Source organism: Myotis daubentonii, chromosome 2 (assembly GCF_963259705.1).
Source record: "Myotis daubentonii chromosome 2, mMyoDau2.1, whole genome shotgun sequence".
In the NCBI taxonomy this organism is placed as follows: Eukaryota; Metazoa; Chordata; class Mammalia; order Chiroptera; family Vespertilionidae; genus Myotis; species Myotis daubentonii.
Window position 1 is genome coordinate 51,415,459 of NC_081841.1, and position 26,892 is coordinate 51,442,350.

At 39.1% G+C, this 26,892-nt stretch overlaps 1 protein-coding gene and 1 pseudogene across 4 annotated transcripts in view; one reads left to right on the forward strand and one right to left on the reverse strand.

Annotated features, from left to right (window-relative positions):
* The window catches only part of ATF1 (activating transcription factor 1), a 63,770-nt gene extending 36,878 nt beyond the window's left edge, over positions 1-26,892 (forward strand). For 2 of the 4 annotated variants that reach the window (XM_059682928.1, XM_059682929.1), the window contains 5 exons: positions 3,395-3,495; positions 11,970-12,100; positions 21,484-21,666; positions 21,752-21,911; positions 25,409-26,892. In XM_059682928.1, coding sequence (XP_059538911.1) covers positions 3,395-3,495; positions 11,970-12,100; positions 21,484-21,666; positions 21,752-21,911; positions 25,409-25,553 — 720 coding nt within the window. In that variant the 3' untranslated portion in view covers positions 25,554-26,892. Of the gene's footprint in view, positions 1-992; positions 1,113-3,394; positions 3,496-11,969; positions 12,101-21,483; positions 21,667-21,751; positions 21,912-25,408 lie in introns of all 4 variants that reach the window. The other 2 variants (XM_059682927.1, XM_059682930.1) reach the window with 2 other exon arrangements.
* On the reverse strand, positions 5,250-5,893 carry LOC132227607 (large ribosomal subunit protein uL6-like; annotated as a pseudogene).

Consider the following 26,892-nt stretch of genomic DNA (forward strand, 5'->3'; position numbering starts at 1 on the left):
TATAGACATTGTGCTAGAATTTGGTCATGTCCTTATTGTGTGTGTTGGGGTAGGATGGATTCCTTTGTGCTGAGAACTTGCATTTCTCAGTAGCTAGGTAATATTTTATATTCAGAATTTCATGACTTGGGCATTTTGGGGTAATGATAGACTGGAATTTAATCCAATCCTGGGAAGGGGAAAAGGTCTTTAATGAAAGAGAATAAGGCATAGTTTGGGACCTGATACAGATGGGAGCAGTCAGGAAGGTGACTTTCAGGACCTGAGAAGCAACTTGGTTTTTTTGTGATTTTTAAGTCCAAGATAAGTGGTATGGGCCAGGGTAGTCCAGAGGAAGGCAAGAGATCTTTGTTAATATCTGAGAAAGCTTCTTGAAAGAGGAATCTGTCCAAGAAAGCCTTGAGAGATAATGGGTGGGCTTTTCTTGATTTAGCATTTTATTGTATTTCCATGAAACCCCATTTAATTTCCCCAGAAATAAATTATGATCTCATGATTCATTTATTTACTTGAAATATCTTATTTTTCTTTAAAGACATTGCCCAAAGTTGGTATTTCTCTCCCTTTTGACTCTTGGTTGGTTTTCAAACAGCGCTCTTAAGAATAACAAATTCTAAAGAAGCCTCTGTGTTTTTGCACAGTCAATTTCTCTGTCCAAAATACCTTCCCATGCTCTCCACCATACACACACCTTCAGGGAATCGTTTATCCTTCAAAACCCAGATGAAGTACCATGTCTTCTTTGCTCCCACACTGCAGTACTCTTCATTTTTCCTCTTATATGATAGCTCTTATTCTGATGGTTGTAATTAGTTTGTACTCTTAACCCCCTAGTGCAGTCTCCGGCCCATAGAAGATACCTAATGTTCGGTTAGTAGGTGTGGTTAAATATAATAAGCTCTCAACTATGTTTTCCAGTGTTAAGAACTCAGCTATCTTATATGCATAGGTACAGTATATATTTTGTTAATTGAATTTTTATTTGTTCTTAGATGTCACTAAGAGGATCTGCGCCAGTGACAATTGTACCTCTTCCTGGAGAGCAAGTACAGGTTCAGGGGGTCATCCAGACAGCTCAGTCTTCTGTAATTCACCCACCACACGTGCAAACGGTACAGAAATTCAAAGACTTAGTGGTTGAGAGAGGGGACTTTTATACCCTGAGTCTTCAGACACATCGAAGTTGTGTAGTTACTATATTATAAACCAAGATATAAAGTCAAGGAAATTAGACAAACAAATGAAGCAAATAGAAAAGTTTTAGAATTTATAGTTTCATATATATACTATCTGGTGAAAATAGAAGATAATTTTGGGGGAAATTATTGCTTAGAACTTAAGGAAATTAATTTCTTTAGGGAAAGCACCTTTTTTTTTTTTTTTAATTATCAGTAGTGGTATCTATCCTTCATAAAAATGAGAATTCTGAAGCAAGGCTGTTAATGTTAGCTCTCATCTTATAAAGTAAGAAAGTACCTACCTTATGCTTTATGGAAGTCAGATAAAAGAAAGTTCTCTCTTAATAGAAGAAAGTTCTTATTTACATCTACCTTCATATTAACACCTGACAACAGTAGGAAGGAAAGAGCCATCCTGGGCTCCTATTCTTTCTATTCTTTCTCCCTTTTTTATCTTATGGCTCCTGTGAATCCCATAATGCCTTTGGACATCTCTCATTTTTAGAAGCAGCTGTCCTAGAAGAAATGCTCATTTTTCCTTCTGACTATATGGTGTCTGGCAATGTTGTCAGCTCTAGGAGCTGCATTTTTATGTGTTTTTTGTACATGAAAGGTGGCTGCTGATTGGATTTTTGAGTTTTTGTGTGAAGGTTTTACTCTTACTTACTAGTGCTGTCATTAAAGAGAAATACTTAGTCTTAGAAATTATTTTCTTGAGTTCAGTGAGAGGCTTTGGAGTAAACTTAGGGACAGTGAAAACAGTTAAAGGTTTAGATTAAAAATGGTATATCCATGATGCTTAAGGAAACAAAAAAATGAGATTTTTCTTAATCTTATCATTACTTTGTTATTTGTTACTCTTATTAGTTCTTAATTATTATAAGTTGTGACCAATTCTTTTCTATCAAAAAAATAAGAATTAATGTAAGATATAAGTAAGTAGTTGTACACTAGAACTTGTATTTAATAACTATAAAATGTAAAACAAGCTTCTCTGGAAAGTTAAGATCTAAGTCTAAATAATTAGGGAAGACTTTCTGTAGATAGTAAATTTGTTATGTCCTTTCTAGAAGCCTGTTTGGATTATTTTATTTTTTTAAATGAAGGTGAAGTCAGATATAACGATGCAAATTTGGACAAGTGTTGGGAAATTTAATACATTTTAAAAATTGAAAATAACTTGTTTTCTTAATTGTAGGTATTATTGTAAGTTAAAACTTGCATGTGATTATTGTGTTGACACAGTTTTAAAGGATTTGTTACTAATACTAGTTAACATTTAATGTGTGCTTGCTGTGTACCATGCACTAAATGCTTTACATGTATTACTAACTCATTTAACTGTGAAGTGAGGTAAAGTTATTACAGATTTTTTAAAGTAGCACATGTTTATACCTGCCCTTGCCATTGACCTCCACCTTGCTAAATCTAATGGTCTGTTTTCAGTCCTTGTTTTACTCCACTTGTTAGCACCATTTGACATGGTTGATCATTGTTTCCTCCTCAGTACACCGTTTTCTCCACTTTTCCAAGGACATCTCACTCACTGAGTATTCCTCCTACCTCACTGATGGCTTGTTCTGTTTCATTTGCTGGTTCCTTCCCTTCTTCCCGTTAGTATTTTAGTATATCTCCTGGATTTTGTTCTTGGTCCTCTTCTCTATATTTTTCCATGATTGAGCTTTTATCCAGTTTTAATGGCTTTAAAGACTATCTAAAGAGCTGTGACTTCCAAATTTATATGTAGTCCAGACTTGTTCCCTTACTCACAGGTTTGCACATTCAGCAATCTCCTCAATGTCATTATCTAATAGTGAGATATTAGTTGGATACTTAATAGTATTTCAAAATTAACATGTCCAAAATCCAAGTCAGATAGCATGTTTAATAAAACACCTCTGAGTAATGTGCAACAGTATAGAAATAGGGTGGAGATAAGAGATTGGTCTTTACAACTCTAGTAAAATAGCGTTGCTTTATTTTGGGATAGACATTCTTCTTAGTTTTGTAGTTGCACTATATGTTCCCTTAATTAGTTTGGCTTCTTGAAATTAACTTTCTCCTTTCCATTTCCTTTTGTTTCTTTCTTTTAGGCCTTAGATTAATTGACAAGTAAATTTGGGTAGTAGGAGACTAAATCATTGTTTCTAAAAGTAAAAATCAAATTCTTTTCCACCTGCATTGTTCATCATAGTAAATCTAGTTCTGTTTTTTAGGTATCATCTTTATCAGAAAGTGAAGAATCTCAGGACTCATCTGATAGTATAGGCTCCTCACAGAAAGCCCACGGGATCCTAGCAAGACGCCTATCTTATAGGTGAGTCCTTTCGTATCAAACCCTGCGTGCGCTATAATACCAAATGATTTCAAGTGGTGCTGTGTAAAAACAAACTATATAAAGAGGGAGCATGTGTGTATATAAGAAGGGGATTATTAAAACAGATTGGAGCCAGATTATAAAGGGCCCAAGTTGCTGTGCTAAAGAAGAATTTAGACCTATCTTTTGACAAAGTATTAGATTTCCACATTTACCTTTAGAGAGTTAACTTTAATAGCAATATGAAAAGAGGACTATAGATTTTAGGAATTTTAAATTCCTAACTCTGGGCCTTTGTTCCTATGTGTCCCTTTGCTGAAACACATTGTTCAACGTTCTGCATAACTCCTTCATATACTTGAGTCCCCACTTCCTCCTGGAAGCCTTCTCTGATCTAATTACCTTCTCTCCAACTCTCCCCCTACCCTGAGACTTTAGGATAAGTTTTTCTTCTGTGGCATCCTTTTACTGACCCTCTGTTACAGTACTTATCCTGTTGGAAATCCAGTTTATTTTTTTATTGATTTCAGAGAGAAGGGAAGAGATAGAAGCATCAATGATGAAAGAGAATCATTGTTTGGCTCCTCTGCAAGCCCCTTCTGGGGATCAAGCCCCTTCTGGGGATCGAGCCCCCAAACCGAGTATGTGCCCTGACCAGGAATTATACTATGACCTCCTGGTTCATCAGTCAACTGTCAATGCTCAACCACTGAGCTACACTGACTGGCCTGGCAAGAAATCCAGTTTATTTAAGGCACGGCCCATGTATTGTTTTTTCTGATCCAAGGGCCTACCAAAGTGACAATACAAGATTAGTATCATTAATTGTTGAGTGAATGGAAAACTGGAAGTAGTACAATCAACTGACAGAAGGCTGTTGGAATGATATGGGTGATTTCACATGGGAAGTGGGATAGTTTTGGAGTGGATGTATTTGAGACAGTTTGTGGTAGAACTGACAGAACGATGGGTAGGAGGAATAGGAGACAGGGTGAAACACTGTGTTTGAAACAGAAACATATGCAGTAAGATTTTTGTTAATATTGATTTTTTTAGAGAGAGGGGAAAAGAGAGAGAGAAACATCAGTGATAGAAACATAAACATCGATTGCTGCCTCCTGATGCCCCCTACTGGGGAGCAAGCCCGAAACCTGGTGACTTCCTGGTACATAGGTCGACACTCAACCACTGAGCCCCCTCTAGGCTGCAGTAAGATGTTTGATGTTATGAGAGAACTACAAGTATGGTGTAGTCATTCCTGCCTGGTGGAATGAGTGGGAAATACTTCATAAAAGATGTCATTTAGATCACTGCCAATCTGATAAATTTTGTGAGATATACGGCGGGAAAAGAGCTTTTTAGGCTGAGGGAAGTGTAATCAAAGGTAGGTTGTGTGATAAAAAAGAGATTGGCCTGTTCTGAAAATCGGAAATTTAATGTTCAGGGAGGAAGCAGAGGTTTAAAAAAAAAAAAAAAAAAAGGAAAAAAGGTCAACTGCAATCAGCTTACTTAGAACCTTGTTACAAAATGGAAATATATATACGAGGCAAAAACATGTAAGACAGGAATGGTCTGTTAGTTTGCAAATTGGCCCCTGGATACAGAGGGCAAAGAGAGACCAAAGAAAGAGGTAGACCACTCTACATTAGTAGGTGGGAGGTTTAATAAGCAAGGGAACTTACTTAAGGGGCTTTTCTTAAGTGGCTGCATAATGAGTAGATCTTCCACCTGCCCACCAGAATCTTGAAAGTTGGTTTTTTTTCAATATGAGGCTTTTATTATACATCTTAATAGTTTCACAAACAAGTGTGACAAATCATTCGGCATCCCGGTGTTTCTATAGCTGGACAACTTAGATCTTATTCATCAGCCTGCTGAACTGTTCCTTTTTCAGAAACATAGATATTATCCAAAAAATTATCTGATATCCTTGTTTTTAACTGTTGTGGCTTGCACAAAGCAGCTGAATTTGATACAAGTTCAACGTCATTTCCTTCAAGAATCAACTCATCTTTCTGGGCTTGAGATACTGAACAAGCAACGCCTAACCTCATCCAAACCCTGCGGATGTATTTTTCACCCCCAAAATTTCTAATTTCAACAAGAGAACCATTCTCCTGAATAACGACGTTGATCGGAAGTGAGCGTTGTAACAGAAGCCCAGTGTAACGCCCTTGGTCATGTTTTGTACATGACGGCAGATAGTGCGAACTGTGGCCAGTTCCTTTCTGTTTTCCCACCATTTGTCAACCCGGAGCCTCTTTTTCTTTCCAAGGAGACTGAGCTCTACATTGATGTGGTTGAAGTCCCTCTGCAGGGTGCCTCTAGAGCCCTTCACAATAACTGTGCGTCCCTTCAGAGTGATGTCCACAGTCTGATTACCCAGAATGGTCTTCATCCTCGCAGTAGATGTGGCAAAGAGCTCTTGAAAGTTTATGGAGGAGTCTGAACTGAGTTCAGTCACATATACCCTTATTTATGAGTGATCACCAGCCAAACTGCTCTGAGTTCAGCTTGTGGCTACTACAGTTTGTTCCTGTTTAAAGGCATCGGTATACCAGGTGTCAGCAGGAATCCCCCTCATTCCCTCTCTACAGGCCTCAGGGGGCACCACAGGTACAGGAATGGGAGCATTTGGAGGATCTATATATTCTACAGAGTAGCACCCACATTTCTAGAGACATAGGGCTGGCAGGCACAGTGCTCCTCTGTTGCAAATAGATGTGCCACTTACTCAGTGGGGGTTTGAGCCATGGCAGAGGTGAGATGAAATGTATTCTCAAAACCCAGCTGTAGATAGGAAAGGAAGTTCTTACCATGATATGTCATTCCTTTAGGAGAGGCTCTACCTGGAGGAGAGCTGTGTACACTGCTAGGAGCTTTTGATCTATAGGGATGTATTGGGTTTCTGCCCATTTCCAGACCTGGGACCAATATCCTAGGCCAGTAGTCGGCAAACTCATTAGTCAAAAGAGCCAAATATCAACAGTACAACGATTGAAATTTCTTTTGAGAGCCAAATTTTTTAAACTTAAACTATATAGGTAGGTACATTGTTATTAACTTAATTAGGGTACTCCTAAGGTGGCCTTTGCTAAAAACGTCCTCAATATGAGGGGTCGACCTCAGCGAATGTACCCCCACTTCTTCTAATACCACTTCTTCAAAATAGACTCGCCCAGGCCAAAATCCAGCTTCTGCGCATGGGCCACGAAGTTTCAGTTGCACTGTACGTGTGCGCCCGCACGTGGTATTTTGTGGAAGAGCCACACTCAAGGGGCCAAAGAGCTGCATGTGGCTCACAAGCCGCAGTTTGCCGACCACTGAGCTAGGGCAATAACATAGTTATTTTTAAAAACCTTAACTCTTAATAGAGAACCCTCCATTTTTTAAAAAGTAATCAAAGACCTGCTAAAGGCATTTTGTTAAACTCAGAATCCTTTGTTTACTAGGCAGATTACTTAAAAGGTAAAGAACAACCTTTCACAGTCTTACCAAGAACAGACCAACAAAACCAGCATGGCTGCAGGCAAGTGTGAGTGAGTGTGTGGGCGGGCATCTGCTGGTCAGTGTGGGAACTGCAGGCAGGCAGTTTGGGCGCTCCTGATGGAGGAACTGTGGAGCTGCTCTCTGCTTGAGATTAGAGAGCAAACCTTTGTGGAGGCTTGGCAGGGAAGCAGCCATGTCCTAGCACCCCTACGTCACATACAGGCACCCAAAGCCCCACTGCTGGGACCCAATGCCCCCAGACCCAGGGGAGGGCTGTAGCAAAACAGTATCCTGATTGGTATGGCCCCCACAGAACCCTGCCCTATTCCTAGGCCAACACAGAGCCCAGTTCTCTGGGCCTGCCCCACCTCCTCCATCATCAGAGTGCCCAACCCACCCCCTCATCAAGCTGAGAGCCAGGCTGCCCTGCCCCCTTGACCTGTGGAGCCTTCTTGGATAGCAGATTGCCTGACTTGCCTGACCCCCTTGATCAGTGGAGTGCCCCCCTTCCTGGACTACCAGACTACTAAAATGGGGAGATAAAGCAACAACCCCCAAATGAAAGAAAGGGAGGAATTGCCAGAAAAGGAACTAAATGAAGTGAAGGCAAACAATTTGTCAAGTAAAGAATTCAAAGGAAAGGTTATAAGAGTGCTGAAACAACTTAGTGAGAACAACAAGCATAAATGAATAATTACATAGTTGATATAAAGAATACCATGGAAGGAATTAGCAGTAGACTAGAAGAAGCTGAGGTCCGAATAAGCAAATTAGAAGACAAGGTAGAAAAAAACAACATTCAGAGCAGCAATTGGAAAAATAATTAATGTGAAACCTAACAACATCCACATCATAGGAGTGCCAGAAGAAGAATCTGAGCAAGGAATAGAGAACCTGTTTGAAGAAATAATGACAAAAACTTCCTTAACTTGGTGAAGGGAAGTAATAGAAGTCCAGGAAATGAGTCCCAAACAAGATGAACCCAAAAAGACCCACACCAACACACATCATAATTAAAATGGCAAACATTAAACCCCAACTGGTGTAGCTTATTCATTGGTTAATGGTGGTTAGTGGTGGTCAGGGTTCGATTCCAGGTCAAGGCACATGCCCAGGTTGTGGGCTCAATCCCCAGTGGGGAATGCCCAGGAGGCAGCCAATCAATGATTCTCATCACTGATGTTTCTATTTTTCTCTCCCTTCCTCTCTCTGAAGTCAGGTTTTTTAAAAAATATATTCTATTGATTTTTTACAGAGAGGAAGGGAAAGGGATAAAGAGTTAGAAACATCAGCTGCCTCCTGCACACCCCCTACTGCGGATGTGCCTTCAACCAAGGTACATGCCCTTGACCGGAATCAAACCTGGGACTCTTCAGTCCGCAGGCTGACGCTCTATCCACTGAACCAAACCAGTTAGGGCTGAAATCAATTTTTAAAAATAAAAAATAAAATGGCAAACATTAAAGACAGAATCTTAATGGCTGTTAGAGAGAGATAGACAGTTACCTGAAAGGGAATTCCTATTTGATTGTCAGCAGCTTTCTCAATAGAAACACTGCAGGCTAGAAGAGAGTAGCATGAAGTATACAAAGTAATTGAAGAGCAAGGGACTGAATCCAAGACCATCCTGCAGAGCTATCGTTCAAAATAGAAGGTGAAATAAAGAATTTGGTGGGGGCGGGGAAGGCTGAAGGAATTTATTACCACCAAACTGCACTGCAAAAAATGCTAAAGGGATTGATATATAAGAAGAAGAAATAGAAAGGAACACAGGCACAAAGAATAAAAACAGCAACAAACAAATATCAATCAATAATAACCTTAAATGTAAATGGCTTAAATGCTTCAATCAAAAGACATGGGTAGCTGAATGCATAAGAAAACATGACGCACATATATGCTGTCTGCAAGAGACCAACCTCAGAACAAGACTCACAGGATAAAAGGGAAGAGGTGGGAAAAAATTTTTTCCATGAAAATAGAAATGAAAAACACACACACAAAAAACCCAGGGTAGCAATACTGATACCTGACAAAATAGACTTCGAAATTAAGGGTATAATAAGAGACAAGGAAGGCCACTTATACAAGAGGCTATAACCTTGTTATACAGAGATAGACACCCAATATAGGAGCACCCAAATATATCAAAAATACTTCTGGAAAACCTTAAGGGAGATATCAACTGCAATTTAATCATAGTAAGGGACTTTAACACCGTATCACTGGATAGATCTTCCAGACAAAAAATCAACAAGGAAATAGAAACCCTTAATGACACACTGGATCAGATGGATTTAATTGACATTTATAGAACATTTCACCTCAAAGCTACAGAATATACATTCTTCTCAAGTGCACATGGGTCATTCTCAAAGATAGACCACATGTTAGAACACAAAACAAATCTACAAGTTCAAGAAGATTGAAATCCTAGCAAGCATCTTGGCATGAAATTAGAAATCATCTACAATAAAAACACTCAAAAAATTCAAAAACATGGAGGCTAAATAGCATGTTATTAAACAATGAATGACTTACCAATGAGATAAATAAAGAAATAAAAAACTTCCTGGAAACAAATGAACACACAACAAGCCAAAATCTATGGGACACAGCAAAAGCAGTCCTGAGAGGGAACTTCAAAGCACCACAGGTCTATGTAAAAAAAAAACACAAGAAAAACTTCTAAAAAACTATCTAACCATACAATTTAAAGACTCAGAAAGAGAACAACAAAAAAAGCCCAGAGTAAGTAGAAGGAAGGAAATAGTAAAGATCAGAGTGGATATAAATGACAGACTTAAAATACAATACAAAAGGTCAATGAAACTAAGAACTGGTTTTTTGAGAAGATAAACAAGATTGATGAACCTTTAGCCAGACTCATCAAGAAACAAAACTCCCAGCAAACAAAAGTTCTGGCCTGAATGGCTTCACAGGAGTTTTATCAAATATTCAAAGAACTATTAACTAATCTCCTCAAACTATTCCAAAAAATCTAAGGGAAGGAACACTTCCAAACACTTTTGGAGAGGCCAGCATTCTCCTAATTCCAAAACCAGATAAAGACACTACAAAAAAAGAGAATTACAGACCAATATCCCTGATGAACGTAGATGTTAAAATCATCAACCAAATATTAGCAGATCAGATCTAGCAGTATATTTAAAAGTTCATACACTATGACCAAGTGGGATTTATTCCAGGGATACAAGGTGGGAGGAGGGCAATGGGGGGCAGAAGGGGGGGCAGTCTGTGATACTGTTGACAATAAAGATATTTTTTAAAAGGGGAGGAAGAATACAAAACAATAACAATATCTCTAAATGCTATGTAGTAAAACTAAAGTAATATATGGGAATGATACACAATTTTATGATGTTCTTTGATGGGGAGAAAAAGGAAAGGGATGGGTGACATTGATGTATCTGTAACTTAATTCTTATTAAATAAGATTTCTGAAACAAATACAGCAAAATATTAGCATCTATTGGTTCTTGGTATATGGTACATAGGTGGTTTTATTTATTTTTCTTTGTGCTCAAAATGTTTCATAACTTAAAATGAAAAAGAAATGGGTACAGTATTCCACAGTCTCATGATAGGCTGGCTGCATGAAACCATGTAGGCAGCTCATTAAATGGATTCTGGAGCTCTATCCTGTCCACTCACTCAATCATTAGGGATACCAGATGGGAATCTGGATTCAATAAAAACTCCAGGTGATTCTGATACGTAAACAGGTTTAGGAACTACTGTGACTTCTACAAATGCTCAACACAGGGACTGCCACCTCCTGTGTCCTATATGAAACTTCTGGAAATACAGACTACGATTGTATTAGCTCTTGGTGGGAAGACTGTTCAAAGTAAGGAGACTAAGCTGGAAAATGATTTTCAACATGTTATATAGGAGCAGCTGAAGGAACTAAAATTATTTGGCCTTGAAAAAACAAGATCTGTAGCAGTTGTCAAATATTGCAAAGGAGGGCATGGATATAGAATTAGGTTTGAAACTTAAATTTCTCTAGCTTCACTGGGTGGAACCAGTTTGGGGTCTAACAAGGGCTCTAACTGTGCAGTAATTGAATGGTTTGCTTTTTGGAAATTGTGGATGACTTATTCCTGGAAATAGAGGCTGTTAGGAATGTAGAGAAGGAATTCCTACATGGACTGGAAGGTTGGCATAGGTAATATGAAAAATCCCTTTTAATGCCAAGGGTGTTTTCCCTTTGTGGTTCTTTTTTTGTTATTGTTTTCACACAAGTACATTTCCATTTTCTGGTTTTTCTATAGTGAACATGGAATTCTTGAGTAAAACCTCTCCTTCTCCCCCCACCTTGTAAATAAACTGCTTATTTCTCCTTCCTCCCCCAATTGTATTTTGGGAAACCTTTCTTTTCAATAAGTAATCTCTTTTCATCTTCTTATTTCTGTCATGATTTCCATTTTATCAAGTCTGAGGGATACCTCTGGTATCTTATTTACCTCCTCTTGTTAAAGTAAACATTTTTAAAAATCACTGATACTCTGCATTTTTATAGTATTTCTAATCTTGTTCTTTCTGAGAACTCTGGGCTTCTCTTCCACTTTAGAGTTGAAGGTTGAGAAATTAGATTTGATCTTTTTAAAAGAAGGTCACTGACACTATTTAGAAAATGTTAGTTAATGAAGTCCCTCACAATGGAGCCATCCTGTAGGGGATAGTGACATTTTATACCGCTACAAGGGCCTGGCACATGGAAAGGCACTCTGTATGAGTATTTGTTCAGTAGCTCTTTTCAGATAGTCAAAAACTAAAGTATAACTAGCCTGCAATACATCAAAAAAAGTATTTGTTAGACAAAAGAATTCCTTGACACATTTTAGGTGTCTGGTAGATTACTGTACTTTTAACCAGAGATTGAAAAAGGTTTATTTAGCAATTTCTTTTTATAAAGTAATCCCACATTACCAACGTTAATAGAGTTCTATTTTTCACAGAAAAATTTTGAAAGATCTATCTTCTGAAGATACACGGGGCAGAAAAGGAGACGGAGAAAATCCTGGAGTTTCTGCTGTCACTCCTATGTCTGTTCCAACTTCCATCTATCAGACTAGCACCGGACAGTACAGTATGTATAGGAAAAATTTCTACCTGATAGACACATAAAAACTAACCTTTCCATGTAAAGAAGGTGTATAGAAAGACTGTCATACTTCAATAGTGATGACTATTGAGCCAGAAATAATGCAAACTACTTTTCAGCATTAGCTCCTTAGAATTTATGAGGTAGGTAGTTATCAATTTATGAGGTAACTGAAGCTTATAGAGTTAAATAATGTCCCTAAAGTAGTCATACAGCTTATAAATGATACACTTAGTTTGGGGTAAAAGTATGTTTGACAAATGCATGGAATTATCTAACCACCACCACTATTAAGATATAGTCCATCAGCCCTGGCCAGATGTCTCAGTTGGTTGGAGTATTGTCCTATACATGAAAAGGTTGTGGATTCAGTTCCTAGTCAGGGAACATAATTAGATCCCTGGTTGGAGTGCATACAGGAGGCAACCAATCAATGTTTCTCCCTCTCCCTCTCTCCCTCTCCCTCTCCCTCTCTCCCTCTCCCTCTCCCTCTCCCTCTCCCCCTCTCCCTCTCTCCCTCTCCCTCTCCCTCTCTCCCTCTCCCTCTCCCTCCCCTCCCCCTCCCCCTCCCCCTCCCCTTCCCCCTCCCTCTCCCTTTTTCTTCCCTCCCTCTCTCTCTTTTTCTCTCCCTCCCCTTCCTCTCTAAAATTAATAAAACTTATCCTCAGGTGAAGATTAAAAAAAATAAAAGATATAGTCCATCGCCTCAAGAAATTCACTTGGGCCATTCATTTTATTTTTTATTTTAAATATAGTTTTACTGATTTCAGAGAGGCAGGGAGAGGGAGAGAGAGATAAAAACATTAATGATGAGAGAGAATCATGGATCAGCTGTCTCCTGCATGCCCCCGGCTGGGGATCTAGCCCACAACCTGGGCATGTGCCCTGACCAGGAATCGAACCATGACTTCCTGGATTATAAGTTGATCCTCAACCACTGAGCCACGCCGGGCTGGACCATCCATTTTAAATAGTCTCTCCTTTACTCCTAACCACTGTTCTTCAAGTCTAACTCGTTCTTGCCACAAAATATATATTCCGTCTAACCATCTCCAATCACTACCACCACCTTGGTGCACACATGTCTGAATTACTACAGTAGACATCCAGTTGGTTTTCTTGCTTCCATACTTACTCTAATAGTTTTCCGTACTGCAGTCAAAGTGATCTATTTAAAATGTCAGTTAGATCACATCACTCTTGCTCACAGTCTTCCAGTGATGTTCCATCACACATTAGAACAAATCCTACAAGGCATTGCTTTCAGGATCTGGCCTTTCCTGCCACTCTGATCTCATCTCCTGCCACTTGGTGGCATTCTGGCCACACAGACTGTCTTGCTGTTCCTTCAATACAAGAAACTTGTTTCTCAGGATTTTTGTCATTGTCATCCCACTGCCTGGCACGTTCTTCTACAAGATCCTCACCTGGCTTGTATTTTCACTTCTGCTCTGCTTAAGTGTCACCTCCTCAAAGAGACTCCTCTTATTTTATTTATTCATTTTTATTGATTTCAGAGAGGAAGGGAGAGGGAGAGAGAGATAGAAATATCAGTATCATTGATTGGCTGCCTTCCTGCACGCCACACAGGGGAGCGAGCCTGCAACCTGGGCATGTGCCCTGACTGGGAATCAAACCGTGACCACTTGGTTCATAGGTTGATGGTCAGCCAATGAGCCACACCAGCTGGACAAAGAGAGTCCTGTTTTTTAAAATATGCCACTGCTCCTTTTAGTTTTCTTTATTTTCTAATGTTTTTATGCCATTCTATATAATAAAAGCCTAATATGCTAAGTGTCTGGTCATCTGGTCAGCTGTTCAACCAATCAAAGTGTAATATGCTAATGACATACTAAGGCCGCTCAATTGCTCACTATGATGTGCATTGACCACCAGAGGGCAGACAGTCAACTGGTCGACCAGTCGATATGATGTGCACTGACCACAAGGGGGCAGACACTCCAACCGATAGGTTAGTTTGCTGCTAGGGTCTGGCCGATCGAGACTGAGCAAGACGGGCCAGACCTGCCCTAGAGCCCTCCTGCATTCCCTCCCTGGCCCCAATCATGCACCGGTGGGGTCCCTTGGCCTGGCCTGCACCCTCTCGCAATCCAGGACCCCTTAGGGGATGTCAGAGAACCGGTTTTGGCCCAATCCTGCAGGCCAGGCTGAGGGTCCGCACTGGTGCATGAATTCGTGCACTGAGCCTCTAGTTTATATATAATTATTAAAAAGTACATAGTTCAAAATAAAGAATTACGTAGTTCAGTTATGTGATTATCTGTTTGCTAATTTATGAGATAATCTATGTTAAGTTCCTTGTGGGAAATAACTTTGTCTTATTCACATTTGTATCCTTAGCATATAGGGCCTGGCACATAGTAGGTGTTCAGTAAAATTTGTTATAAGCGATTTAAAGAATAAAAATAGAATACTTCCTTGAGGAAATGTAAGAAACTGGGAATAATGATTGCAAGGAAGGAAACTTGGGAGCAGACATCAGAGGCAGTTGGGAGGTTCACTTGCATTTTGAACAAAACTGAATTTTTTTTTTTTTTTTTACCATATACATGCATTACTACTCCCCCCAAAAATATTTTAATTTTATTTTTCTTTTTTTTAAAATATATTTTATTGATTTTTTATAGAGAGGAAGGGAGAGGGATAGAGAGAAACATCGATGAGAGAGAAACATCGATCAGCTGCCTCCTGCACACTTCCCACTGGGGATGTGCCTGCAACCAAGGTACATGCCCTTGACCGGAATCGAACCCGGGACCCTTGAGTCCACAGGCTGATGCTCTGTCCACTGAGCCAAACCGGTTAGGGCTTAATTTTATTTTTCAACTACCATTGACATTCAGTATCATTTTATATTAATTTTAGGCATATAGCATAGTGGTTAGATAATTATATAATTTACAAAGTGTTCCCCCTGGTAATTCAAGTATTACACCCACCTGACACAATACATAGTTATTATAATATTATTGACTATTTTCCCAGTGCTGAACTTTACATCCCCATGACTATTTTGTAACTACCAGTTTGTACTTCTTTTGTTTTTGAATATATTTTTATTGATTTCAGAGAGGAAGGGAGAGGGAAAGAGAGGTAGAAACATCAATGATGAGAGAGAATCATTAATCAGCTGCCTCCTGCATGCCCCCCTGTCAGGACTGAGCCCCAACCCGGGCATGTGCCCTGACCAGGAATTGAACCGTGACCTCCTGGTTCATAGGTCGACACTTAACCACTGAGCCACGCCAGCTGAGCCCAATTTTTACTTCTTAATCCCTTTACCTTTTCACCCAGTCCCCAAAACGCCTTCCTCTCTGGCCATTATCAATTTGTTCCCTGCATTCCATCCCCCCAAAATTTTAAAGATAACGTATTTGCAAGTTAAAAATTATGATACAGTTGTACCTCCCTCCCCCTTGTCTGCAAGAGATGTTCCAAGACCCCCAGTGGATGCCTAAAACCATGGACAGTACCAACTCCTGTAACATGGTTTGTGCTATACAGACAGTAAACTATTATTTCCGGTAGCATGATCCAATAGGACTTTCTTAATGATGGAAGTGCTCTATATCTGCATTGTCCAGTATAGTCACCACTAAGCCGTGTTTGACTATTGAGTAGTTGAAATGTGGCTGGTGAGCCCTGGCCAGTGTAGCTCAGTTTGTTGGGAGAAGTCCCATACACCAAAAGGTTGCCAGTTCTATTCCCAGTCAGGGCACATGCCTGAGTTGTGGACTGCATCCCCAGTAGGGGGCTTGCAGAAGGCAGCTGATTTATGTTTCTCTATCATCAGTGTTTCTCTCCCTCTCCTCTCCTCTCTCAAAAATCAATAAAAACCTATTAAAAAAAAAAAAAGAGCCCCAATATGGCAATGGGCAGGACCAGAGTGAGTGGCTGAGTGCAAGGGAGAATGTGTGGGGGACCTGCCTAGCTCACCCCCACACCAGATGAAGGGCACCCAGTCTGCTCCCTGCATTAGTGGAGCAGCATCCACCTGCCCCACCACCTTGACAAGCGGCTCACATGGACACAGGACCTGCCGCCAAACCCAACACGCCCGACCCGGTATTCCTGGACAGCTGGCCCCACCACCTTAAAGTGGTGCACCCAGCACTGCCAGCATGACCCAACGCCACCAGACACAGACATGCCACCACGACCCCCTGTGCCTGGACAAAAGGCCCCTCTGCCTGACTGCCTGGTAGAAGTGACCTGACACCTTGGGATTGCTGGACCTGCCACAGTGACTGAGCACACCTAACCTGGTGTCTCCAGAAAATCAGACCCACTACTGTGACCCCGCATGACCAATAACCTCTGGACACACAGACCCATTCCTGCGACTCCAACAGCCTTTCCTGGTGCCCCAGACTACTAGGCTGCTAAAATAGGGAGATAAAAAACACCCCCCCCCAAATGAAAGAAAAGGAGAAATCACCAGAAAAGAAACTAAATGAAATCGAAGCAAGCAGTTTGTCAGGTAAAGAATTCAAAGTAATGGTCGTCGGGTGATCAAACAACTCAGTGAGAACTATAAACAACCCAAATTTAAAATAATAAAAATGTAATATGCAAATCAACCGAACAGCAGAATGACTGTCCGGACAACCTTCCAGATGACCACGTTATGACACGCATTGGTGCCAGGCAAGCCAAGGTGGGTGCGATGCAATTGGTCAGAGAGCCAGCCATTGCCCCATGATCGCCCTGCAGAGTGAGGCCAAGGCCACCCCCTGCAGGGCAATCGATGAGGGGGTTCCATGATTGATCGCCCCACAGAGGGATGCCCAGGCCACTGGCCAGCGATGCTGTGGCAGGTGTGCACGGCCGGCCAGCGATCGCCCCACAGAGGGAGACCCAGGCCAGCTAAGCAATCACACCTCACACCTGTTGCCCACAGAGGGCGGTGACTGGTGGTGGTGGGGGAGGGGAGACAGCACCGCATAGATAGCAGGGGGCGAGGGGGGGCAGCTACCAGCAGCCAGAGGAAGGAAAGCCCTGATAGGCCCTGATCACCGGCCAGGCCTAGAACCCTACCCGGATTGCGAGAGGGCTCAGGTCGGGCTCTAGTGAGCATTATAAGGGACTTAATGAGAACTACAACATGAAAAGAGAGATTGAAACAATAAATAATGCCGGGAGCCGGTCCATGCTTGCTGTTTCAAGGGACCTGGCATATATGGCATACTTTTCTTAATATGTTTGCTCACCTTCTTGGCACTATGTGTTTTAACCAAGGTCACCTCTGAGAAAGGTTGTTTCCCCAGGTAGGGATTTTCCCCTGAAGTTAGGGAGGGAATAAAACCCCTTAACTAAGTGCCAGGCGGGTAATTAATCATTTTAACTACGAACAATCATGCTTAAGCTACATAATCGTTACTCCCTGGAATGGAGATAAGAAACGCCCTAACCTTTGGAATAGAGATTGATGGGATTGAATCAACTGGTATAAATACAGATGTAACAAGACAGAAAGAGACAGAGCTTAGAACAGAACTCAGAACACAGAACCTACACTCAGAACCTAGAGACAGAACCTACACAGAACCTACAGATAGAAGAACTTCGCTGGAGAGAACATGGCAAAAGATCCTGGACTGAACCTGACTACAGAAATTGGCAAGAGAACCTGACCAGAACCTGGTGACCAAACCTGGCTGGAGAAGTCCCTGTGTCATTCCTTCTTCGCCGACTTCGTCCACACCTTTGGGGACCCCTGGACCCGCTGGGGTTGGACCCCAGCAAAATAAAAATCCATTGGAAATGAAGAATGAGATAGCTAAAGTAACACCCTGGAAAGATTCAAAAGTAGACTATAAGAAGCTGAGGACCAAAGTAGCAAAGTAGAAGATAAGTTTAAAAACATCATCTATTCAGAGCAGCAATTGGGGGAAAAATTAAAAAGCAGGAGGAGAGTTTAAGGGAGCTTTGGGACAACATGAAACACAACAGCATTTGCATAATAGGGGCACCAGAAGAAGAATCTGAGCAACAAATACAGAACCTGTTTGAAGAAACGATGACAGAAAACTTCCCTGACCTGGTGAAAAAATAAGTCGCACAAGTCCAGGAAACACAGAGAGTTCCAGTAAAGATGAACCCCAAAAGACCCACACCAAGACACATCATAATTAAAATGGCAAATGTTAAAGAATCTTAAAGGTTGCAAGAGAGAGACAAAGTTACCTACAGGGGATTTCCCATTAGACTGTCATCTGATTTCTCAATAGAAACACTTCAAGTAAGAAGGGAATGGCATAAAGTATACAAAGTAATGAAAAATAAGAGACTGAATCTAAGACTACTCTATCCAGCAAGGCTATCATTCAAATTTAATATGAAATTAGTAGCTTTACAGACAGAAAAAGGTTAATGGAGTTTGTTACCACCAAACCAGCACTGCAAAAATGCTACAAGGATTTTAGTAAGAAGAAATAGAAAGAGAGGGAGGAACACAGGCATCAAGAACAAAAATGGCAACAAATAAGTACCTATCAATAATAACCTTAAAGGTAAATGCCTTAAATGCTCCAATCAAAAACCATAAGGTAGCTGAATGGATGAGGAAAACACGACCCATATATATGCTGTCTACAAGCGATCAACTTCAGAACAAAAGATTCACACAAGATGAAAATAAAGGGATGGAAAAAAAGTTTCCATGCACATGGAATTAAAGAAAACAAACCTGGGTTAGCAATACTCATATCTGACAAAATAGATTTCAAAATGGATTTCAAAATAGGTCCAGAGCCATTGCAGCATGCAACAGACTGAGGATTCTCAGAGGAAAGGCAGGGGGGAGGAAAGAGATCAACCAAAGAACTTACATGCATAACCCATGGACACAGACAATAGTGGGGTGAAGTCCTATTGGGAAGGATGGGGTCACCAGGTAACTACATGTGTTCAACAAGAACACAAAGATCTGTTGCAAAAATAAAAACAATTCTTTTTTTAAATTTCTTTACTGATTAAGGTATTACATATGTGTCCTTATCGCCCCATTACCCTCCCATCCCCACCACTCATGCCCTCACCCCCCTGGTGTCTGTGTCCATTGGTGATGCTCATATGCATGCATACAAGTCCTTTGGTTGATCGCCCCCCCTGACCCCCTCCCTCCCTTACCTTCCCTCTGAGGTTTGACCGTCTGATCGATGCTTCTCTGTCTCTGGATCTGTTTTTGTTCATCAGTTTATGTTACTCATTATATTGTATAAATGAGTGAGATCATGTGATATTTATCTTTCTCTGACTGGCTTATTTCACTTAACATAATGCTCTTCAATTCCATCCATGTTGTTGGAAATGGTAAGAATTTCTTCTTTTTTTACCGCAGCGTAGTATTCCATTGTGTAGATGTACCACAGTTTTCTAATCCATTCATCTGCTGATGGGCACTTAGGCTGTTTCCACATCTTAGCTATGGTGAATTGTGCTGGTATGAACATAGGGGTGCATATTTATTTTCACATATATTTCACATCAAATGATGTATATATCTATACATTTGTTAGTATAATTTTACATTTTCATACAAATACAGTTGACTCTTAAACAACAGGGATTTTGGGGTGCTGATCCTCATGCAGTCAAACATCTTCATATAACTTTTGACTCCCCCAAAAACTTAATTACTAATAAATAGCCTACTGTTGACCAGAAGCTTTACTAGCAACATAAATTGTCAGTTAACCCATAATTTGTATTCTTACAATAAAGTAAGCTACAAAAAAAAAGCATAAGGAAAATATATTTGTAGTACTGTATGTATTTAGTGAAAACCCGCATATAAGTGGATCCACACTCTAAAACTGTGTTTTTCAAGGGTCAATTGTATATCAGTCCATGTGAGCATAAAAAAAGATTAGGAAGGATGTGCACCAAAAATAATGGTGGTAGTGGGAGTAAGGGTTGGCCAGTGGAATAAATAGAGATAGATAATGGGACATTTACTTTTTATTTTATTTACATAGTTATATTAATATATGTGGGGGAGCATATAATATGTGTTGCAGGGAAGGAGATTGAAAGTAATTGCTAATATTTTAAACAATTCCCTGCATATAAACAATTTTAATGTCTTCTAAAGTTATATATTAAAGTATGTAGGAATATTTGTTGTGTGGTAGTGGGGGGGGGGGATAATTAGAAACTCCTGCAAAAAGTATTTTTATTTAAAATTCACACATTTACATATGTATTTTGGCCTAATGGTAGGCAAAGCGTAAAAGGGGAAAATGGTACATAATTATAATCTGAAAAGTGGGTATAGAACTGAGGCATTAGATTCTGAAGGGGATTTATTATATGGGAACGGCAAAATGCTGAGTTGTTTTCTATTTGGTCATGCATCATGGGCATTTCATTTAAGGTTTTAGGGGAAAGCATTAACATCCTATATAATCCTATATAATAAAAGGGTAGTATCCAAATTGTCCCCTTGACTGGGAGTTTGACCAGAGTTCGATCAGGGGGCATGGCCGGCCCGCCAACTGCCTGGACCCCCTCCCCCCCACTGGTCCCACCCCCACCCTGCTCCCCACACCCCAATCAGGGGCGGGGCCTGCCAGCCAACCTCCCACATCCCCTCCCCCTGGCCTGATCGGACCGATTGGGCCAGGCTGGCCAGACCCCACCTGTGCACAAATTTGTGCACTGGGCTTCTAGTTAAGTATAATTCAATGAGAAATGCTTGTGGGGAGCTTAGAAGTGTGATCGTATGGTAGCTTTCTGATGACTTAAATTCATTGGTGATTTTTGCTAGGAAGTGACTAAATTATATTTTTTAAATATCACTTAACATTTAATGTCTAACAGCAGTTACCACTAGAGAGTGGAGCTAAGAAACAGTTTGAAGATTTACTTTTTCATTATGTAATCTTTTATCCTATTTGATGTTTTCTATGTGCACACTTACCTATTAAAAATATTTTGTTACAATCTCTTTTATGCTTCTTTTGGAAAAAATTACAAGCTGTGTTAATGTTTCCTTCTAATTATTTTTCCTTCAAAAGTGAGCCATCAGTGCCCTCTCAATATTCTAAACTGCTGTGACAACATTAGCAGTTAGCATGGAATGGTCCATAGAGCCCAAAATGTGCCTTGACCATTTCTATTGTAGAAATTGAGATTAAGACTAGTGCATCTAAACTATAAAATTTTATAAAGAAATGCCATTTTATTTCCTGTACATATAGTTCACCCAAAGTGGTCAACAGTTGTCTGGTAGAACTGCTTTCAAGTCTGTTTTACTTTTTTGCTTGTTTTTTTTTTTCATGAATTCTTTGCAATTAGTGTATTGTATAGCCTTATAATAGCTATGTTCTCTTCTTTGGTTAAAGTTGCTATTGCCCCTAATGGAGCCTTACAGCTGGCCAGTCCAGGCACAGATGGAGTACAGGGACTTCAGACACTAACCATGACAAATTCAGGCAGTACTCAACAAGGTACAACAATTCTCCAGTATGCACAGACCTCTGATGGACAGCAAATACTTGTGCCCAGCAACCAGGTGGTTGTACAAAGTAAGTATGTTTAAGTACCTATGGAATGTATCCCAAAGTTCTTTTAAAGACACTTATGAATTAACTCATTCTTTTGACCACCCAGCTGCATCAGGAGATATGCAGACATATCAGATTCGTACCACACCTTCAGCGACTTCGCTGCCACAGACTGTGGTGATGACATCTCCCGTGAGTCTTACATCTCCGACAACTAAGACAGATGACCCCCAGCTGAAAAGAGAAATAAGGTTGATGAAAAACAGGTGGGTAGTGAAATTATACTGTCAGAATGGTAATGTTTTTGCAAATCTCAAAATATAACCAGGTGTTAACTGGAATTGTTTATAGGAAATAAGGAGAGAGGTTTATCTCAGCTTTATTTTACTGAGTGTTTGATTATGTCTAGTTTATTTCCAATGGATCAGTGAGTCCCATTGCTCAATCTCTCTATTTAATATATTGACCTAGAGTTCTTTTATTGTTATTATACCCTTTGAATAGCACTGTTAAGCAAAGCTTTTCAAACAGTCTATTTTGTTCTTGTTGGGCTGACATAGTTAAATAAAAATAATAATCTGCTGCTTGCCACAGCAAGAAGAATTAGTGGGATTCTGCCTAATACCTAGTTTAATTACTGACACAGAAATGCTCCTAAAAATGAATTTTGACATGAAAATAGATTAGTAATTTAACCCCCAGAAACATTTACTTTTATTTTAAATGTATTTTAAACATTGCTATATGCAATAAAACTATAAAAATAAACCAAAGATTGACGTTAGCAATTGCTTCTGGGCAAGAGGCAGGGGTATGGATATGATCAGGGATAGCACAGAGGGCCCTTCAACAGGGTAGATAACATTTTTGCACAGTAAGCAGGGTGTTGGGTTTACATTCGTTCATTTATTATGCTTCATAACATATCTACATCACATCTGTGTGTACTACTTCATAAAAATGTTTTAAACTACAGTAATTTAGAAGGCAACTTAGTAAGGTGTTTTATTTCCTATGACTTGCCATCTTGAAAATAATAATGGAAGTAATATTACATTCAAATTAGTGACAAAAGTCATAAAATACTTAGTAAATTTAACAGGAAAGGCATAGAATCCACATTTTTTAAATCTTATTGAGAGGTAAAACAGTATCTGAAGAAACAGAAAATACTATGTTCTTTGATTAAGCCATAATAAGTATATTTTTTCAGAATTCATGTATAAATGGAATGTGTTTAAATTAGAATTTTTGTAAATCTTTATAGAATTGGACAAAATAAGCTAAATGTTTACAAGGAAGAAATAAGTATTCAGGAATGGTCAAGAACAGAAAGAGGTTACTTTGTCTTGTTAGGCATTGAAGCATACTCTAAAAAGCCATTGTAATCATAACTTGGTATCAGTGAAGGGGGCAGACAATAACATTAGCAAATGGCAAAGAGAGGCCAGAAATCGCCTGTGCTAGTTAAGTACACTTGTGAAGGATGGCTTATTTAATAAAAGAGACTCAATCAACTCTACATTTGAAAGAAAATTAAATTGGATTCCTATTTTTTATACCATGAACAAAAATAAGTCTAGATGAATTAAAGACTTATGAAAATTAAGCAATAAAATTTCTAAGATGAAATTTAGAAATATGTAGTGCATGCATTTTAATTTAAGCCAAGGAAAAGAGAGACTAAAGAGCATTTATGACAGGAGATATAAAAATATGAGATGTCAAATGGTAGATTACAAAATAATGTAAAAACATTTAAAGGATTAATATGTATAATGAACAGAAAGTTCCTAGGTTGTTTGTCTTTCTAATAACTTCTCATTGTAAAGTGACTGAAAGGTATGAAGGGACAAAGGTATAAATAAATAGGCAATTTACATAAGAGCAGATCCAAAAGACCAATAAAAGTTTTGAAAAATGCTCGATCTCATTAGTAATGAGGAAAATGGAAATTAACAAAAACAACATGGCAAAAATCTATGTACCAACATAGAAACATCATTAAAACAGTTTGGGCATAAAATGAATTGGCAGAACCCTACCTGGTTTTGCTTAATGGATACAGCGTCGGCTTGTGGACTGAAGGGTCCTGGGTTCAATTCCTGTCAAGGGTATATGCCTGGGTTGCGGTCTCAGTCCCTGGTTAGGGCATGCAGGAGGCAGCCAATCAATGATTCTCTCTCATCATTGATGTTTCTATTTCCCTTCCCCTCTCTGAAATCAACAAAAATACATTTTTAAAAATTCAAGTGGCAGATAATATTTACAGTACATAGTATACTCAAGTAATACTTTTTACTTCTATCTATATATATAAAACTTATATGTGACTTGATAGAAATATTCTAAGAGGACATGTACAAAACTGAGTATCAATCATTGTATTTATTACAGTAAAATGTATTGAAAAATTATTTTTATTCAACAAATGAAAATTAATTTGAAAAATAAAATATGAAAATTAATTTAAAGAATCTGTGGGTCAAAAATTAAGCAGAGGACCCCTAAATTTCACTCCTTGGTATTAATCCAAGAGAAATAGGACATATTTACAAAGAGACTGGCACAAGAACATGCACAGCAACTATAACTAGAAGCAGGTCAACACAATGGATCAACAAATTGTAGTGATATTCATACAATGAAATATGCCCTAAAATATAAAGGAACAAACCAGCATACAGCAACATGAATGAGCCTTAAAAAGAAACTGAATAAGCCCTAGCCACTGTTGCTCAGTGGTTGGATTGTCCACCCCCGTATCTGGGTTGTGGGTTTGATCCCCAGCCTTCCTTGGCCCTGGTTGGGGCAACTGATGGATGTCTCTCTTACGTCAATGTTTCTCTCTCTCCACCCTCCCTCCCCTCCTCACTCTACAAATCAATGGCAAAAATATCCTCAGGTGAGGATTAACAACTCAGTGGTTAGAGCTTCGGCCCGTGAACCAGAGGTCACAGGTTTGATTCCTGTAAATACTTGGATTCATTCCCCACTCCCAGTTGAGGTGCATGCAGGAGGCAACCAGTCAATGTGTCTCTCACATCCATGTTTCTCTCTCCCCCTGCCCTCCCTTCCACTCTCTGAAAAGCAACGGAAAAAAATATCCTCAGGTGAGGATTAACAGAGAAAAAAGAAACATACTGAATTAAAGGAGACCACGAACCAGTGTATACCTATTGTATAACTGTTATATGAAGTTTTAGATCAGGAACATCTTCATTGATGGTGATAAAATCAGAACAGTTGCTAGAGGAGAGAACTGACCAGAAACGGGCATGAGAGAACTTTCTGGAACAATAAAAATGTTCTGGCCTTGGTAGGTGTGTGGGCTATACAGGTGTATGTATGTATGTGCATTTGCCAAAACTAGCTGAATTCTACACTTGAGATCTACATTTCATTGTATATAGGTGAGAACTTAACTTTTTTTTTTTTTTAATATATTTTATTGATTCTTTACAGAGAGGAAGGGAGAGAGATAGAGAGTCAGAAACATCGATGAGAGAGAAACATCGACCAGCCGCCTCCTGCACATCCCCCACCGGGGATGTGCCCGCAACCCAGGTACATGCCCTTGACCGGAATCGAACCTGGGACCTTTCAGTCCGCAGGCCGACGCTCTATCCACTGAGCCAAACCGGTTTCGGCAGAGAACTTAACTTTTTAAATGAGGAAAAGATGAGCAGAGAAATTGCTACAGGTCATTTACCGCTTTAGAGAAGGTGAGTGTTTTCTGACGTGGTTTTTATGCTTATTTTAGAGAAGCTGCTCGCGAATGTCGCAGGAAGAAGAAAGAATACGTGAAATGCCTGGAAAACCGAGTTGCAGTCCTGGAAAATCAAAATAAAACTCTAATAGAGGAGTTAAAGACTTTGAAGGATCTTTATTCCCATAAAAGTGTTTGATATTTAAGAAAATATTTTGTGGACTTGCCTAAAAATTAAATGGATTTTTTTCTTTTTAGTGGAGTTTTATAAATTAAAAGGTCAAAAATGAAGCTTTTATTTAGGCTTTTGCAACTCAAAGATAAATGTCTTATGCAAGTTATGCAAGAGAACTGGTGACAGAGGATAAAGTGGCAAATGACCTCAAGGAAGATACTGGCACAACTGGAAACCGGAAAAAGCAGGAAGCGAACACTCACCAATCTGAATTTTCTAAATAACAGTAGTTGTCAATAATCCAAAAATGGCAGATAAGATGAAATTTGGTAAATTTTCAAAATTAAATCTATTTACCCTATAGGTCTGCATTTCATATACTGTTTCCTAAAATTTACTTTTTTCAATTGTGTGTGTGTGTGTGTGTGTATTTTATTTCTGCCAATAAATTCTAAACTACCAAAAGAAAAACTAATACATAACCAGATATAATTATGTGTTCTGATTACATACACTTGTTCTATTGTCAAGTCTTTTAAATGGGTTTTAAGTTTGTTTATTGGACTTGACAGCATCTTGAAGAGTGGATTAAAATATTTTTGAGGCCTTGTCCTAACAGGCATCTAAGGTACATGAATGGGGTGTAGTGTTTTTGTACATTTATTATCAGAATGGAAAGAAAACTGTTTAAAAGTTTGACACTTTTAAATAGTTGGTTTTGGGGGGTAATTCTGGGAATGGTGATTTTCTACAAATATATAGCAGATTGTTTTTCTGATTCTATATTCTGTAAGCAGCTGAATATACATCACTTATTCTGTTGTGCTTTAATAGAATGGAATGTTTACAGGCCCTTGAGGTGATATTAGAGTATTTTTAAAAAAAACTTCTGAAGATGCATACCAAAGTTTTCCAAGAGGATTTTATAATTGATTTAATGCAAGGTTTATCAGATTCTAAAATAGTACAGTTATTAAAGCAATTTTATGCTAGAGACTATTTTGTAATGTAGTGAATGGTACATTTATAAAAGTGACTGTCAATATATTTTTATAGCTAATCTTTATAAATTCTAAAGTTGAGTTTTTAATGATTATTTTAAATGTTTATATAGTTTGTTTAGTAAAAATATTTTGCCTCTCAAAGTATCATTTTTATATTATGGGGAGTTTCAGATTGGCTAATCTCTGGATTCTAAGTTTTATATACAGTTTTTCCAGAGTTCACAAATGCTGTCAGTGTTTAACTTCTGTATTCCAATTTCTATACACTTTGAAATTGTACTGCAAAACTATTGTGCGCTTCTTATACAATATGTATCATATTGTTGTCTATGAAATTAAAGGACATTTGATAAAATTAA